This window comes from Oxyura jamaicensis, chromosome 17 (genome assembly GCF_011077185.1).
Source record: "Oxyura jamaicensis isolate SHBP4307 breed ruddy duck chromosome 17, BPBGC_Ojam_1.0, whole genome shotgun sequence".
Classification (NCBI taxonomy): Eukaryota; Metazoa; Chordata; class Aves; order Anseriformes; family Anatidae; genus Oxyura; species Oxyura jamaicensis.
In genome coordinates, this window is record NC_048909.1 from 467,866 (window position 1) to 486,332 (window position 18,467).

At 41.7% G+C, this 18,467-nt stretch overlaps 1 protein-coding gene across 4 annotated transcripts in view; it reads right to left on the reverse strand.

Moving 5' to 3' along the window:
• The window catches only part of RABL6 (RAB, member RAS oncogene family like 6), a 58,181-nt gene that overhangs the window by 24,981 nt on the left and 14,733 nt on the right, over positions 1–18,467 (reverse strand). For 3 of the 4 annotated variants that reach the window (XM_035341634.1, XM_035341635.1, XM_035341637.1), the window contains 5 exons: positions 12,117–12,169; positions 10,461–10,552; positions 9,424–9,564; positions 8,188–8,293; positions 710–813 (listed from right to left, as the gene is read on the reverse strand). In XM_035341634.1, the coding sequence (XP_035197525.1) occupies positions 710–813; positions 8,188–8,293; positions 9,424–9,564; positions 10,461–10,552; positions 12,117–12,169 (496 nt within the window). The remainder of the gene's footprint in view (positions 1–709; positions 814–8,187; positions 8,294–9,423; positions 9,565–10,460; positions 10,553–12,116; positions 12,170–18,467) is intronic. The other variant, XM_035341638.1, reaches the window with a different exon arrangement.

The window sequence follows — 18,467 nt, forward strand, 5'->3', positions numbered from 1 at the left end:
TGACTTGACTTGCATGTTACAGCAATGAAGACCTTGCAATAGGAATTCATGGAACACATTTGCTGGCAACATACAAATCTGAAGAGATTCCAACTCACTATGCTACAGATATACTGGCTTTGCAGGACTAACTCTGGCAAATGCTCATATCAAGCACCAAGAGAACAGATGAGGCAGTGAATAAACACAAGGCAGGAACTAGTCACTGTTTCAAACCAGAAATGTGCTGAGGAGACTAGAAGTATTCAGAGGGAACAAACAACAACAGTGTTGTACCTATTAATTTCTGCCTATCCCAAGATACACAGTACTCAGGAATGCAATAGCTGGAAGAAAAGGAATCAACTTGTGTGCTGAGCATTGGAGAAGTGGAAAATATCTCCTTTCTACACTAGAGGCTGCAACATATTTATCTATAATCTCTTTACCATGTGCTGCCTCCAATTGTACCACTCAACTCCACTTCCACTGCCCTCCCACAGGTCACGTGCTTGTAGGAACCAGACCCTTTGACAGGGTTTGACACGGATCCCAAAGTGCATGCTTTATGTCAGGAGATGCCACTTAAAGTAACATTTTGCAAGATCCAAAGAAACCCCAAATGTCACCCACAACACTTCAGTCTGACCACACGCCATAGCTGGGGCTGTCCAACATTCATATGATACCTAGACTGCAACAAAACAGAAAAGATGGCTCAATGACATACAGTTCGTAGTTTTGATCTTCTGTCTCTTGCTGCACTGACAGCTCCTCCAAAGTTGCATCAATATCCAGCTGATTCGTCTCCAGCTGCCGTAGCAACGTCTCCCGCTGAAGAAAGGAAAACAAGCTGGATCTGAGCAGGAAGGGTCATTGTAACAGATCTCTGCATGCTCACATGGTGCAGTGAGATCTGGTGTCACCACACTACCCACAGCAATGAATTAAACAGGAGCTTTGGACCATTTCATGGTGTTCAGTTTAGATACAGAAGCCTAACGGGAAACAGAAATGGGAACAAAAGCATGTTAATCCAGAAAGTCTGACTGTAAGAAAGCAATCTGTTCTAAGAGCTAAACTGTATCAGACACAGGATCACTAGTTCCATTTGAAGAACAGTATCAAATTCTGTGGAAAACAGTTGTACAACCTGTTCGTAAATAAGCCCTTCTGGAAGCAGGACTCAGTGCAAAACCTCACAACATTTTTTATATATTTTTTTAATGTTGGGGCAGATGAGCAACTACAGCCTGTCAGCTCAGTGAAATTTTAGAAGTCATGGCCCCTCTGCCTTCAGCTGCTGTCCTGCAGATGGGGGACAAACACACCTCAGTCCATTTCAGTTGTGAAATAAAGCACGTAGGCCTCGCTTATGTAAAATTTGCTTATGTAAAATAGGTAAGTTTTTTAATTTAGTCCTTCCCTTTCTACGTTTCCAACAGATTTCAAGCAGAAACCTCAGCTGAGGGGAAGTTACATCTCAAAAGACTCTAAATCAATTGCAAATGGTTACAGCACACCCCTCTTGATAGTCTGGATGGCAATGGGAAGAGATCAATAACCACATGCATTATGCTGAGACCAAGCCAGTATTACCAGCTTGGGCTTGCCTGCAGCGGCAGCCCAAGGCAAGCTGCAGTGCTACCAGCACTCTGCCACACTGCCTGCCTGGTGGGGACCTGGCTCTCCTCGGGCAGGAGCCATGAGGCCAAGGCAGAAACCCTTTCGGCAGAAATGCACTGTTCAATCCCCTGGCCAAAACCAGAGCCATCCACTTCCAACACCATGCTCCATGGCATAGCTCCGGCAGCAGGGCTCCTGCAGCCCTTCCCAGCGATGGCCGGGAGCCATGCTGCTCAACAGGGCAGCGGCCAGGCCTGACAAAGGCTGCGCAGGCGGAGTCCTTGCTATGGGCACAGAGGCACCGCTGGCCTCCTGGGAAGGCTCCAAGCAAGGGGAACTAAGTCAGCTTACACACCACACTTTGGAGTCAAAAGCTACAGTGCTCGGGGCTTGCAAGTGTCAGCCCTCCCTCTCCACTACCAGCATACAGGCGGCATGGGGAGTGGCCACATCCTGCGCTGAGACACGTCCAACTGCTCATGAACCCGCAACAGTGCACAATTCAAACAAGGTCCCCCAGTACCACAGGGTGACAAGCTGCTCTGTACCCAGACAGACGAGGTAATGGCCCAACAGGAGGTGGAAGAGAAATCTCAGGTTTCATCTAAACTGCAAAGGCTTTTGCTTTTATAACTGCTTCATCCTCAACATGCATTTGTTCTCTGCTATGATTACTTTTTTTTTTTAAGTTTAGAGTTAGTAACCGTGGTTAATTTTTAGTCATATGTTTGAGAACACACATGCTCGCTGCATTAACTAATCCCATCAGGGTAAAAAGCACAAAAGGGAATCTGGTACATAACTTACAGTATAAAATCCCTACAGGAAAACAAACATTTCAATAAGGCAATGGCATTCAGTCTCTATGTGCACATACTACTGACAATATAGTTTCATAGACATGACAACTCTGCAGCTACCAAAAAGGAGTACAGATTTAAAGAATAAGAAACTCATCTGCCTCTCGTGAAAGACACCACAATACCTCATTCAGGGGAGTAGTCATGGCACAGCCTGAGCACTCCATTTAGAAGACAGATTTATTCAGTTTACTGAATTCTACCATAACTTAACCCAGCAAGCAAGGTTTAAGTCATTTTTATTTTGTATTACATTTGTGAGACTGGGTGATTCATGCTGATTGATAATCACAAAACACACTAATTCACTGGAAGACACAGCCTTTCTCAAAATTTAACAGCTTCTATGATGATTTAAGGTAAGTTATTGCTTACCAGACGTTTAGTTTCTTCATTTTTACACTTTGTTCTGTGTTAAGTGCATGGAGTGATCCATTTTTCCTTTGCTAGGTGTACTGTGTTTACATGGCAAGGTTTTGGTAGCAGGGGGCTGCAGGGGTGGCCTCTGTGAGCAGAGCCCAGCAGCTGCCCCAGAGCTGGCTCCAGACAGCTTTAAAAGGGACCCTCTGTTGGACAGAGCCAAGCCATGAGTGATGCTAGTTAGGCCTTTGTGAGAGAAATTTAAGAAAAAAATGACAACAACAACAAAAAACAAAACTACAAAAAAAACACTGCACAACAGCAACTGGGAGAGAGGAGAACCAGCCCTGCAGCCCCCAGGTCAGTGCAGCAGGAGGGCAGGAGGTGCTCCAGGTATGCAGCACAAGTTCCCCTGCGGCCCATGGAGAGGCCCCTGGTGGAGCAGGCTGTACCCCTGCAGCCCATGGGTCCCACATGGAGCAGATCTCCACGCCACAGCCCATGGAGGAGCCCCCAGTGGAGCAGGTGGATGTGGCCTGAAGGAGGCTGCGGCCCATGGAGAGCCCCCACAGGAGCAGGCTCCAGGCTGGAGCTGCAACCCATAGAGAGGAGCCCACACAGGAGCAGGAGGCATGGGGGGAGCTGCCTCCCGTGGGGGACCCGTGCTGGAGTAGTTGGCTCCTGACAGAGGGACCCCATGGTACGGACCCATATTGGAGCAGTTCTTGAAGAGCTGCTGCCTGTGGGAAGCCCACACAGGATCGGTTCGGGAAGGACGGCATCCCATGGGAGGGACCCCATGTTGGAGAGTGACCATGAAGGAGAAGCAGAGACGAAGTGCTAGGGACTGACTGCAGCCCCCATTCCCCTGAGCCACTTCTGGGGCGGATGTAGAAGAGGGTGGACGGGGGGGGAAGGTGTTTTTAGTTTCTCACTGTCCTAGTCTGCTAGGGATTGGTAATAAATTACATTAATTTCTCTATTCTGAGTTTGTTTTGTCCATGACAATAACTTTTGAGTGATCTCCCTAAGTCTTATCTCAACCCTTGAGTCCTTTCCAATGTATTTTCCCTACCCTTTCCCTTTGAGGAGGGGGAGTGAGAGCAGTCATGGTGGAGCTCAGCTGCCCAGCAGGGTAAAATTACCACACCAGGTAATTTTTATTCATCATATTCATAAACTCTATGCAGATGAAAATTTGAGTTCAATTAAAACGTATACAAAGAACTATGAAGTCATTAGTTAACTTGAAACATTGTGGTATAGACAAGAAAGCTTCGGTAAAACATGCTATACATTTAAACCCGGTACACTAAACAGAAGATATACTAAGTGACTTTAAATGCTTGCTGTATGGTTCCTGCAACCTTCAAGATTTTAGAAGTAACAATTTTCATCCTTTTGTATTATTCATAGACTATAAGCAAAAATCAGGCCAAAAAAAAAGGAAACTATTCTGCTTACTTGTCCTCTTTCCTAACAGAAGTGAAATAAATGCTGATCAAATTAGCTGAATAAACAGATACAGAGGGAACACTGCTCTCCAGTGCTTTTCTTATGCACTTAGGTAAGGGCTTTTATTAAACAAGTGATTTGACTTTCCTCCTACTTTGGCAGTAAGGCATACACCTGAGTTTTATTTATTTCAATTTTCACAGATCACAGTAAATTCAGAACTTAGATTTAATCAAGAGAAATTTGCATCTAACTTTGTAAAAAGATAATTACTAATAATGGACTTCTAAATACATAAAAATAAATTCTATCTTACCATGCTGGTATTAAAATATTAAAGAAGCAGATTATTTTTAGCAATGACCCAAAAGGAGGGAATAAAACATGTACTGCAGACCAATGCTTTGGCTGAATGCCACTTTCAAGTGCTTCCTGGGAAAAGGCAATTTCAGCTGTCTGCAGTATTCTGTCACCTTCCAGTGCAGCACTCTGAAGGCCTGGCTGACCTGATCCTATTAGCACATTATGTGGGCCACCAGCAGTTCCTATGGCTACACTGCATTCTCCAATTTGAGAATCCTTCCACTGTAAAGGACCTGATAAATAATCAAAGAGCCCAGGCTGCTAGATGGAACTTGCTCTATACTGGGGGGTTGAATTTCACCCACCACTTTCTTTATGAAAGATGCATAAAGGTAAGCTGAACACAGAAATGTGCAACTTGAAACCAATGCACTAGATGCCAACACCACTAAAGGACACAGTGGCATCCCACACGTGGCCAAACAGCTCCTCTTCCCCTGGAGAGCTGTGGGAGATCAGGCTGAGGAACAGAGAAACCTCAGAAGTCAACTGAGACTAATTAAATGGTATGTGCATTTAATTTTTGGCAAAATTCCTCTCCTTTTACTTACTTTGCTCCAAAGTACCGGGGAAATTACTCCTTTCTAGAGCCTCTGTCAAGTCTCTCTGAAGGTACAAACAGTACCTTTAGGAATTAAGTCTAGTTGTGACTTTCCTGCGAATTTAAACATCATGCTGTACTTCTTGGTAGTAAGGCCTGGGGGAGCCAGCCCTGGCTCCCAGCACACTCAAAGGCAAGAGTCCCAGATGCCAACCAGAAGCAGCAAATGCCCAGAGCCAGCAAAGCAGCAGCTACTGTGGAACAGCACAAAGCTTTTTTAATAAACCTGCATCAGAAACACAAACGGCACAGGAGAAAGTGTGGCATGTCTTGGCTGAAAGCTGACATCAAGTAAAGCCCCAAAGCTTGGGTGGCCGCAACCAAAGGCCTCTGAATCTGCAGTGTCACCTGCCTCCTTACAGAATGGTCAGGCCAGGGCGAAAGGAAACAGACCATCTTTATATTGGATCCTATACTGTGATTTTTATCAGAATGCATGGAAACGCACCTGCTTGCAATCCACATATGAGCACATAACTGCAGGAACATGTTTTTGCACTGCTGTTGTAAAGGAAAAGCCAGGAAGCACCACTCTGGCTGCACAGAGAAAACATTCCAACAGGCACAGCCATGTTTCTCAACTACCACCTCCTATGTCAAGATGCAAAGACAAGTGCAAACATTTACAAGCATTGTTTATGTGCACCCATCTGAATCTTCCTTTCACATTTTAGAAACTAAGCTGTTCATGGAGAAATCTTTTCATCATGTTTGTTTCTGAAGTTGTCCTGGTTTCAGTTAAGGCAGAGTTATTTTTCCTCCTAGTAGCTGGTAGGGTGCTATGTTTTGGATTAGGATGAGAAGAGTGCTGATAACATGCTGATGTTTTAATTGTTGCAGAGCAATGCTTACGCTAAGCCAAGGACTTTTCAGCTTCTCACTCTGTCCTGCCAGCGGGCAGGCTGGGGGTGCAGCAAGAGCTGGGAGGGGACAGACCCAGGACAGCTGACCCAAACTGGCCAAAGGGGTATTCCATACCATCTGACGTCATGCTAAACAATATATAGGGGTGGCTAGCCGGGGTGGGGGGGGCGGCTGCTCGGGGATAGGCTGGGAAATCGGTCAGTGGGTGGTGAGCAATTGCACTGTGCATCACTTGTTTTTACACACTATTATTATTATTATTATTATTTTCTATCTTAATAAACTGTCTTTATCTCAACCCACAGGCTTCACTTTCCCATTTCTCTGCCCCATCCCAGAGAGGGAGGGGGGAGGGTGAGCGAACGGCTCTGTGGTGTTTAGCTGCTGGCTGGTTTAAACCACAACAGAAGTGTTGAATTGCTTAATTGCATTTAACAAAACAAAACCAAAAAAAAAAAAAAAACACCACCACAGGATTGGGGAGTCTAATAATTGAGGTCAACATGCAGCACCTGTACCTTGTATTCTGCACTACCCCCAGTGCCATCCCATGCCCACTGAACAGGAAATAAACGGGGGCTGGTCACCCCACTTCCCTCACCTCTCCTAACAACTGTCACTGACATCTCCAAATAGATGAAGGCTGTATCAGATTTATTTCTATTTCCCTGAGGACCAAGATATGTACAAGAAGTTCTCTGGCTTTGAGGCTAATTACCTTATATAAGTGTCCTAATTACTTTCAGATGAAGAGATCATATTTACTTATACAGAGCACATTTCAATGAAAGGTCCCCTAAGACTCTCATCCTAAAGCTGCTTCCATGTAAACCTAGTGCTACAAACACTTTGATATTTCCTGCTTACAACCACATTTAGGAAAATCATTGCATATAGTGGCCATTAACAGTATCATATTAGCAACATTCAGACACAAATCTAGCAGGAAGCCCATGCTAATATTTTTGTCTTTTAACAACATCTATTTGAGAAGAAGAGGGGAGATTTACAAAAGTGACAAAACTAACCTGGAAACTATTCTGCATGATTTCCACAAGACATCACTTTGCCATAGAAACAAAGGTTATAAAAACAAACATGTAACCAACACACCGTGCTGGAAGATTTTAGTCTTCTCCACTGAGCAGCAAATTGGGTTTAAATCTCAGATTTTTAATACATTTTTGAGGAAAAGTTGAATTTTAGTTGTTTCTGTACATTTAGTTTTCTTATCCTGGTTCTTTCTAATACATCTGTTCTGCAGACTTGGGATGTGGTAACACCCACTATCATATATAAGCTTATTCTGAACTAGCAGTTCAGCTTGGATTGTTTGTGTAAAAATATACACAGACATTTCACTTGCTGGTGAAAAATCATCAAGATCAATTGTCTTAATTTCTCCAAGCAGAAAACCGTGATACAACTTCATATGCACCCCCCAAAAGCAGTAAGTCGCTGAACCCAAAGGACCCCCGTATGGCAACATCAAAAGGTCCTCTTCTAAAGGACCACGGATGAGAATTTCACCCTTCCCACTCAGCCTTTACCTTTCCTCTTAGAAGGAAAAGAAGGCTCAATTATGACAGAGATCCAAGGTTACTGGATCCAAGCAGATCAGTTACTGTTCATCTCAGGACAAAGACTTTCAGCAAAGGTGGTATGAACTGAATAGTTCAGAGACAAGACTTTTCTCATTCAAGTTTTAATTGACTGACAACACAGAATTCAAACACAAAGTGTAACAACTATGCTTATGTAACAGTTTTGATTTGGTAATTACAACACTGGATGCAGTTTTCTTTGCATTGATATTCATCAACTTGGAGCCTTTCTACATAGGTAAGCATTTTTGAATGAAAGAGCAAATATGAGCACTTCCGCGAACAGAGACATGTTTAAATCACAGGCACCAATATACTAATAAAATTCTGTTAACTACGCTGTTACAAAAACAAAAGTCTATTCAGGATCCTTTAACAACAAAATATCCCATATATAAAATTATATTCCCACCTTAGGGAAAAATCAACTCTGTCCCACCCACCCTGAACGTCAGGAAAATACCATCTGTCTTACCTGCAGCTGCAAGAAGGGAATGTTGAAGAACTTGTGCAGGTACTTGAGTCCAAAGCTGTTCTTCATGGAAGACTCAGCATAGCGAAAATATGAGGAGCCAGGAGGCCTGTCTCAACCAGATATGCAAAGATGAAATAAAAAATTGTACAAAACACATGCACACACACAGATGAGGTACTTGCTAAATTCCATTCTGTGAACCAGCCCCTCAGTCCTCTAATGGACACTGGCACATCATTCTGCTAGTGACTTGTTATTTTGTTTACAGGGAAATTCAGACTTTGTTCCTCCTGAAGGTGGCAAAAAAGCTGGATGCAATGGTTGTTATGTTGCATTGTCACAGTGCTGCTAGATGAGGAGATACTGCATCAGGACATCAAGCTATTGGTTCACTAAGCTGGGGGTTTGTAGATGTACAAGCTATTAATTTCCCACTGAATGCTTTATTTTAAAACCACAATTAGACCTACATTAAGTCACCTACTCAAGCATCAGAACTGGGCATTAAACTTGGCTAAGTCATATATAGAGACGAATTTGAAAATAAATGATTACATTACAGAATCCAGCCTTAAAACTGGCACATTTCTGTATGCCTGACACAGTCACAGACAAGCAAGAGACCGAGAAAATTAAAAACTGCCTTAAGAACACAAAACTGCATTTGAAGGTACAATCTATTGACATCTGACCGACAAGTAAAATCTTGTATACAGGGCTCTGAGGTTCTCTGTTATATAGGAAAATCCTGCCTGTCTGGAAAGGGTGGAGTACGATCTAGCTGTGCCCAGAAAATGTTGTGCCGAGATGCTATGAGAGGAAGAGTAAGAAACACAGCTACACTAGCTGGCTTTCTTGTAGCAGAATCATGTAGAGTAGTTGAGTTGCAGGGAGAGAATTCTTTCACAAGATAAGGAGTATCCAGAAAGGAAATGACCTCTTGGGAAAAGTACTTCTGAAAGGTACATGCTGGCATGCACTCACTGTTTCCAAGAGTATAGCTAACAATCTGCTCAGTATGTACTCCTAGATCAAAGGAGAAAGAGTCCATCATGAAAACTGAAACTTCTTTGTGAGACTCTCAGAGTCACTAAAGCCTAGAAGCTAAGCAGGGGGTTGGAGGATGAACGTGACGCAGATCTAAAACACAGCAGCAACAGTTATCTATGGGTGATGACAGAGAGCAGCTGAAGTCTGCTCCCCTTGTCTGGTGACCATGGTACCATCCCCAGTTACCTGTTCAGATTGTCAATGAAGTCCCGCACATCACCAGGTAGAATGACACGGTGCTCCCCCATGTCTCTGTAATTCCCAAGCACGCAAACTGGAACATGGGTTGGCACTTTAGGAAGCTCCCTCAGAATATAGTTAAATGTCCTTCACCAAAGGAAAGACAGACACAGGCAAATGAGGGCGAAACACCATTCCATGAGCAGTTTTATTCACAAACCACAGAAAAAAATACAAAGATTTTTTTTCCCCAAAATCCTTCCAATACTGTGGCTTCACCCTCACTCTAATATATTAACTGTTAATATGTTTGTATCATTCTTTACTCAAAAATGACTTGACAAGTTCAATAATCCACTTCCACCAGAGACCACATATCTCTTCAAGTAGTATTTCTCTTAGTCCTACAGAACTGTGCGAGGTCAGCAGATGAAAAGATTCCCTAACTTATGCTGGCAATGGTCTCACTGAACTGTACCAAACCTTTAAAACACAAGCTTACATATAAAGCAAAAACTCTTACTACCTCCCCTTTCAACTCTGGCTTCCACATGACTCTCCCCCTTCTCCTCAGGTGAGCAAAATGGACAGCTCATTATTTCTATACATTAATGCAGCCCAGAGCATCTAAATAATCCTTATCAATACCTGTCTTCCTGGGAATTTCTTGCTAGCTTTCCGTTTTCCCTTGTGCTCTATAGAGCAGGATGTTTATAACATGTCCAGCATACTTGTTTATAACATATCCAGCACCTGTGATAGTGCTAATTATCAAGCCTCAGATACCAGCATATCAGAAACTGCAGTCCAGAAGCCCACAGGGAGAATGTTTGTTTGAAACAAACCCAGGAGAGGAGTATATTAAAAGACATGCCAGAAGATAAAGCTATTATTGCTTATTGCTTGCTTATTACAAGCTTACTTCGACTCATTGGGCTGCATATCAGCTCTAGAGACCATCTGGGAATCAAGAGGTCTAGAAGTCATTCGTTTCCATTAAAAAAGTGAGAATCACATAGCACATGCTGCTGAAGGTGTCTTACCACTGTTTGGTAATGTCAAACATCATCACTACGCCGTTGCAGTTTTTATAAACATCCAGAAACTCTGCATCCAGAGCCATTTCTGACTCTGCCTGGGAAAATAAAGGCAAAAGAATCAGTAAATAACTTGACTCAATTTCAGGATCAGAGAGAACACAACTGACAGTGCTGAACAGGCAAACTGTCTAATGTAAGAGACACTAAAAAAAATAATCCATGGATTTCATGTCATCATCATTAAAAAACGTACTTGGTGGATCACAGCTTCCACTGCCCACAGGACCAGGGTATGAAGCACCCAGCAGTCTCAAGAAAAAAATTAAAAAGAGTGACAGCAAATGCTATATAAAACTCATTTCCTCCTCTTTCCATTGTGCCCCCAAATTGTGCACTAGCAAGGTAAGTCCATATAAGCTACAGGACAGAGTACAGAGGACTTGGCTCCTATAGTACATCTCTTTGTCAGCACAAATACTGGTAAAACCAGGCTGTAGTTTCTACTGACTTTCTTCCATGCAGAGCTAAAACAATATATTAGTAGCCAATTTCATTTTCACTGAATTTGGACTGCACTCTGCAAAACACAGTGTGCTAGTCAGAACTGAACCTGCAAGGTTCCTGCTGCAATTTGGTACCAATAGAACAATTCTCACTCCTATTTCCAGGAGTGAAAAATGCACACACAATTGCAAAGAAGCAGCTGTAACATCTGTTCCCATAGAGGCCTTTTGCCATAAGGGGACAACATTTTTAAAGAAAATCTTTCCAATTTGATCACACAGATTGAGCAAGATTGGCACCCTGGTGAAACAGGTAACTCTTCACTGCCCTGACTCATCCCCATAACTGAGTGTATATCACTAACACCAGATTTTGCATCAATTTCAAACGGTTTCCAAGTGGTTATTGAGGGAGTACCAAAACCTGCCCATGTGCTGAGTCCCAAAGGGCAATGACACACAAAAAAGGAGTAATAAAGCTCTTTAAGAGCCGCAGCAGTGATCATGCGATCTTTGCTTTTAAATTGACTTTTCTCAAGGATAACATCACATGGCTTTTTAAAGAGATACCACAAAAGTGCACAAGTAGCCCAAACTTGGTTTGAGAAGACACAGGATTATGGTTTCCCATATGGCACTCTGTTCTACTGCAGTAGATCCAAAGGATGCACACTTGTGCAAGAGCCTTAAGGAAGCAACTGTTTACTTTTGCACACCAGGTGGCACTTCTACTGCCCCTGCCTCCTCTACATTTCAGAGTGCTAAAAGGTAATTGTTGGACCAGTTTTAAGGAGCAGCCAGAGAACCTGGCTGTTAAGTGATTTATTCAATGTTTCACAAGAAGTCAACTACAAAAGGACTTCCTGACACTGACTGCCTGAAAACAGGTACAAAGCTATGAAATAAACAGCTAGGGTAGGGTCATTCCCAAAAGACAGAACTTGAAAACAACAGGAAAACTGTGAGAAGGGCACAACAGGGATAAAAAGCCCAGGCAAAAGAGCAAAAGAGCATCAGGGATCACATTGTCCCTTATCCACCCTCTAAGCCAGCATTAAAGCGGAAACAAATACAGAACTTATTCTCCATAGACCAAACAAAGGTGAACAAGATGCCTCCTGCTAAGAGGCAGATGTCAACATTCAAGGTGACTCACCTCCTGGGGGTCATTTTCCAGTTTCAAACCATCTCCTCGTTTTTTGCATTTTCCTTAAAAAGAATTGTAAAACAAACAAACAAAACAAAACAAAGAAACAAAAAAATGCATTACACTGGGCAGAGAACTCCAGGACACGTCTGTGAATCCCTATGAAACCGCAGCATTTGGAACATGACCTTAAAGCAGATTCAAATTCTACCACGTCTGGAGAACGAGGATGGGTGGGACAGGCATGCCTTGCTAAAGAATACCAGCTGGTCTAATTCAACGATGAACAGGAAAAAGTCTGCAGCAGCTTAAACCACACTCTTCACGGCATAAAGTTACAATGAGTGAATATTACATGTTTCTGCATACTCCATGACCACAAAGTACGCTGCTCTTGCTTTAGCGTTGAAGAAGCAAAAGATCACATGGCTGCTACAACTGAACTGCACCACCACATACTCAGCTTTCTGAGATGCTATGATGTTGCTGTACTATTACACTGACCTAAAGCAAGCAATATTGGAAATAAATGGGATCTCATATCTATTAGGTGCTTGGGGCTGCCTTGTGACCCCAAAAAAAGAGTGGCTGGCGACTGAGATTTTAACAGTCAAAACACAGACAAAACTTAGACAAGGGAAAATCCAAGCAAAATCAAATAATCACAGTGAGGAGGCTGAAGAAGCAGAAGAAAAATAGCCTATATATGAACAAAATGCTACAGTTGGATGGGTCAGATCTGGACATCACCACAGAAGTGAAGAAAGGAAATCCTCAAAGCCATGCACTCTAGAGACATGCACACAAGAATAAGCTACAGGACAAACAAAACTCTGACTAACCTCATAGGAAAGTAAAAGAGGCAAACTACACACCTGGAGAAGATACTAGAAAACTACTATAAAGACTTCCGCCATCTCATGGCCATAATCCCATCTTGAGGGATCTATACGTTTCTCTCCAACTCACCTGCTTCCAATAAGGTAGATACTAAATTGCAACCCTTATATTTAAAGGGCAGACCCCTAAGGCTTTTTCCTTTTCTGACAACTTCAATAAGTACTGAATACATTTACAGGCTGACTTTTAAAGTACCACTGGCATTTGACTCAGCATCACCAGAAAATGAGTCAGTGTTCTAAATCTTAGGCTTCCTGACATTTTGCAGTAACATCAGTTACACTGTAATCACATTTACAGATCTTAAAGCCCGGTACCACAGTGGGCAAAGACAACACCACGTATCAGTAACTAGCATCAGCAGAGTGGCCACTGGCTAACATGATTTTTTGGTGTAGACAGTTGTCACTACCTGTTGCTGTGAATCTCAATATGCAAGAGCAAGCACATGTTCTTTCACCTAGTGCTGAAGAAATTTAAACTCACCATGAAAAAACTGTCCTTGGCCCCCAAGGTGTTATTTAGTTACATACAGCAGTTTCCAGAGTTTTATCAAATGAACAGCACTGCATAGTAAATAACCCTGTGAAGTCTAGAGTTATGTTTTCCAGATATCAAATATCTTCCAGATGTTAAAGACAGTAATAAGAACTGTACTTCTGAATCAACTTCGCTCCAGTCTAAACAGTGATGAGTTAACTAAATCATAATGGTATGGCAGAGACTAGAATTTCTAGAAATTCACCCTGTCATTGATAACAGCAATGTCTGGCAGCTCAGATGCACCCACAAAACACTCTCATCATCTAAGATTTTGCAATGTGGGGCAAAACCAGCTTCCATTAACTATTCAACTCAACTGATGAAATGAACTATCAACTGATTAATTGTAAAATTCATGGTTCTGCCAAATACTGCACATGACAACAGGGAAAGTGTTTCTTCTGCCATGCATGTCAAGGAAAAGTAGTTATGAAATACAAAGTTTTAATTCTGTAGTGCTTCCCTACTTAAACCCACATGAAGAAAATTTGGGATAGAAAAAATCTAACCCTCTCAACAGGTACTATTATAGAATCGTGCACACAGATGTCAGGATACGCCCCATTTGAATTCAGCATTAGGCTACTGAAAGCAATGTTGATTGGCATTAATTATGAGGTTGATACACTTCTGTTGCACAACTTTGCAACCTACATTTGGTAAATATTGGTCAGCTGTATTACCTGTTAGCTGTTAAGCAACTAATGTCAGCTAAGAAAACAAGAGTTTGGGACATTTTTCTGAATGGAAAGCTCTGTGGGACAATGTTCAGCAGGCCTTGCACATCAGCTCCGCATCTGGGAGATGCTGCTGCAAATGCAGACATTTTAAAAATATTTACAGCCCTAGTATCATCTTACTTTGACATCTGAAAGTAGTAGAAATATTAATACCAATCTTTCCCCATTCTTGGGGTTCATCTCCCTTGAGGATACAAGTATGGGTTCTGATTTTTCCCAGTCAACTGAAGCTGTGGGATGTCTAGGGCATGTATACCTTTCACCCCTGGAATTAATTAATTTCAAGTCAGTGGAACTCATGTAGATTCTCTGAATGTCAAAACATCACCACTTCTCTAGTTACTGCTAAATTGCACTGGGCATGACCTGAATTTCTCATGTTAAAACAGAAGTCCAAGTAACCACAAATACCCATCTAGACCTCTTCATAGTTCACAAATCTCTCTCAACAACCAAGTTGTCTTTCTATCCTGAACATATTTAAGATTGATGCTTAAGAATGAATATGACTTGTACACCTCTCCCTGCTTAGGGCTTTAAGACTTACCAAGAGGAATGAGTAACACACGCGACACTCCTCACTGCTATAAAGGAGGTCATCTATAAAGGAGTCACAGAGCTGAAACGTGCATGTATGCACATATTCATGCAGAGTGCCTATTTTTGGAACTGCAAGATGAGCCAGATAAGGGCATGATGTATGTAGTGAAAAGATCCATTTGAGGCTGTAAAGCCAAGTGTACAAAGATGACCATGTGGTTATATGAACAAAGTCCTGTGTTTAAGGTTGCATTGATGTGTGATCTAGGAGCCTCAATTAGAAAACAAAGGTGTTCATGTGGTGATTGCTCAGCTTCTCTAACTGGCACAATGACTGCTCCTTCTTTGCAGGCCTATCAGCAGCACTAAAAACAAATAAGCTTCCAGCGGTGCCTCTAAGTCTACAGAACAGTTCCTCTGTATACCAGAAGACTGGACTCGTGGCCGGAATGTGACAGCCTCTGCAACTCTGTGTACCATCAAATTTGTTGCAGGATAGCAAGGATTCAGTAAAACTTGCCAACTAATGCTGTCCACAGCCAGGGAGAGATGTTTCTGTACATTATTCCAAAATACACATTTCTAAGATGCTTGTATCTCCAGCATCATCTAATTACATCAGAAAATAATAGAAATATTAATTCTGACCTTTCCCCATTCTTGCAGCACACCTGGCAGGAGAGTGAAGGGGAAGGGAGAGGAAATCAAATGTCCAACATGAGGGGAAAGGGTTTATGCTATTCTGCTGGCAGAGAGAAAAAATAAGACTTGATACCCTCAGTTCAAGTATGAGAAAAGATGCAGAATCCAGACTAGCAGAAGTTACACGATAGAAGATCAGAATTGGTCTTGAATCATCAGAATTTCAAGCAACTTCTTTGCATGCAGGATCTGTTACAGCTTTACGACCTGCAGCAGTTACACAACTTTGCTGCAAAGCCGGAGAGATGAGTCAGGACTGACTTTTGTTGATAGATATCTTTCCTATGTTCTTTTACTTCCAAGGGCAGCAAAGGAAACTGTATTTACTACACATATTGGATAAATTTCAATACAATCCAGAGCTGGGGACAAACTCTACTTGTTAAAGAGTTTAACAAATGGCATCATTACACAAATGAGCTCTCTGAGCAGGCCTATGGAGAACCCAGCAGGCTGCAGATAACTACTCCAATGAGTCTGCACATTAAAAAAAAAAAAAAAATCAGAGTCAAGAAAAATGTAAAAGAAGCAGTACAGTGTTACAACTGCCATTCTTTCTTGTTTCCATGCATTAACTGCCCTCACAGACTCTAAGCTTTCACAAAAAACCTTTTCCCCTTCCTTGCAGATTAACATCTTTATGCTAAACAAATGCCACCGATTCACCACCATTCATCAGCCAGGCAGGACCAACAATGCTACTTCCTGCATTCCTAAGACAGACTGGAGGGACAAAAAAAAATAAAGCACATTGCTGAACTAACAAGGACAGGGAGGCACAATGTTGGTAAGTGCCGGGGAAAAATGCTAAATAGTAAAACCACAACATTTAACTCAGTGCAAAAATGTACATAAAGCCTTCCAGGGTGCAGCTTACTGAGTTACCCCATGCTCTCCTGTACATATTCACACTGAGACATAAAGAATGGCAGCACTGCATAACAGAGAAGAAGCTGAAGCTGCTTTATAAGACTACAGTTGAACACTGAAGCTTATGGATATGTCCTTTAGATAGACAGTATAGCAACATCCCCACATCAGGCCTTCAATACAGGTTTTCTAACATCTAAATTTAAATAGAGGTCTCTTAATTTTCTGTAACAAGGAACAGTTGTTCCAAGATGGGAAAAGTGGAAGAAAATTTAGCCTGGAAAACAATGCATATCAAAATGCATGATCAGAACATGCACTTCTGGCAGTTTAAAACCCAGCCTGATAAATGCAGCGTTCTTTACATCTCTAACTATGCATGTTAGCCAGGGTCTTGTAGGCAAGGGAAAAAAAGGAGGATTGGTTCTCATCAGCACTATTCTGCAGCAGCACTCGATAGAAGTCTACTATCTAGATTGGCGTTCTCACCAAAAGCATCACGGAGGAGGATTTTTTGTCCTAAGCATACAGAAGAAAAAAATAAAAATGTCATGTAATAACATTTAGATGAAGCTTAGATATGAGCCAGTTTTTAATGGTTAACTTGCACACTTTCCTGACGTTGCATTTATCAAGAATCTCCAGTGCTATGGCAATGGGAAAGGATTTGATTTTGTTGTATCGCGATACTCTTAAGTTTTAGACTACATTGACTGAGTACATTTAACGATATAAAATGCACATCTGTGGTCCATAAGTAGATATCTGAACAGAATGAGTTTCATCTCGAAAATAAAGTGGAGGTAAAGAGTCTCTTCAGATTTCTAATACACATTCCACAGCCAGAAATGAAAGCGGTACCAGAAGAGCTGTTATCAACATCTGCTCATATCATACCCAATCCATCTTGCCAAAAAAATGACAAGTCTCTAGTTTAGAAGATGACTCTGCTCAGAGAAGCTATTCACAGAAATAAATTTTGGAATCACATGATTCCCAAATTAACTGTCAATCTATTCATACCAAAGTTGCAAGGCTGAGAGAAAACAGATGTTTTGCTTAGATTCCAGCCCTGTGCATATTATCCCAGGATCTGAAAGCCAACTTGTCATCAGTTTGACTTCAGCAGTACCTCTCTAACTTAAGTAAGCTTTTTGCCTACACTGTGAAAGACCAGGGTTTAAAAGAATAAAATGATAAAGTGCCCAGGGTTTTGAAGTTACTGGCTCAAGTTTAAGCTACAGGCTCTGCTTTGTTAAGCATCTGAACTACAGATGCTATCTTAATTACCTTTTTGTTTTTGCTCTTTTCAGTATCATTTAGCTAACATGAAAAACTTACTTTCTCCCTTTCCCACTCCCTATTGTATCTATCCTATTATTTTTTGATGTTAATACATGTGTAAGTTGCACACGTGGTACATCGGAGGTAGAAGACCTTGGATGTAGGTCTACGGAGGGAAATGTGTCAGGAGTCAAACCATAAGAGTTTAAATTTCAATCACTGTTGTCAATAAATTTGAGGGAGAGAAACACAACTGAAGAGAAGACTTGCAGAGCATGAGACGCTTACTTGTAAAGCTGGTTTCATGATCCTACTCACACTTTAAACAATGAGCCTGTCTGGTACAGGAGACCTCTCAAAAGCTAAACAAAACATGAATTTGGGGCTACAGAATGGGCTTTAAGGATTTACATCTGAGCTCCCAACCCATTCTAGTAACAAATTCCATTGCATTCAGATCGTGCCTTCACATATGTCTACCATTTATTTAAGAAAACAGAACTTCATACACTGGCAAAAATTGAAAACTAATGAAAAATACGTTTTATACATCTTAACACTTTCCTTGGCTAAGCATTTAGGACAGACTTAAGTAATCAGTTTCTTTCATCCTTCCCTCCTGCATACATTATTCACTGCAGATAACATTTTACCAATTTAACAATACCATTCCTTTAAAAAAGCAGCTTGGCAAGAATTTTATAAACAGAACAAAGAACTCAGTAGCTGTGTATAAATATATACATAAAACTATAAAGGAGAGAAGATGAAGTTTATAGTA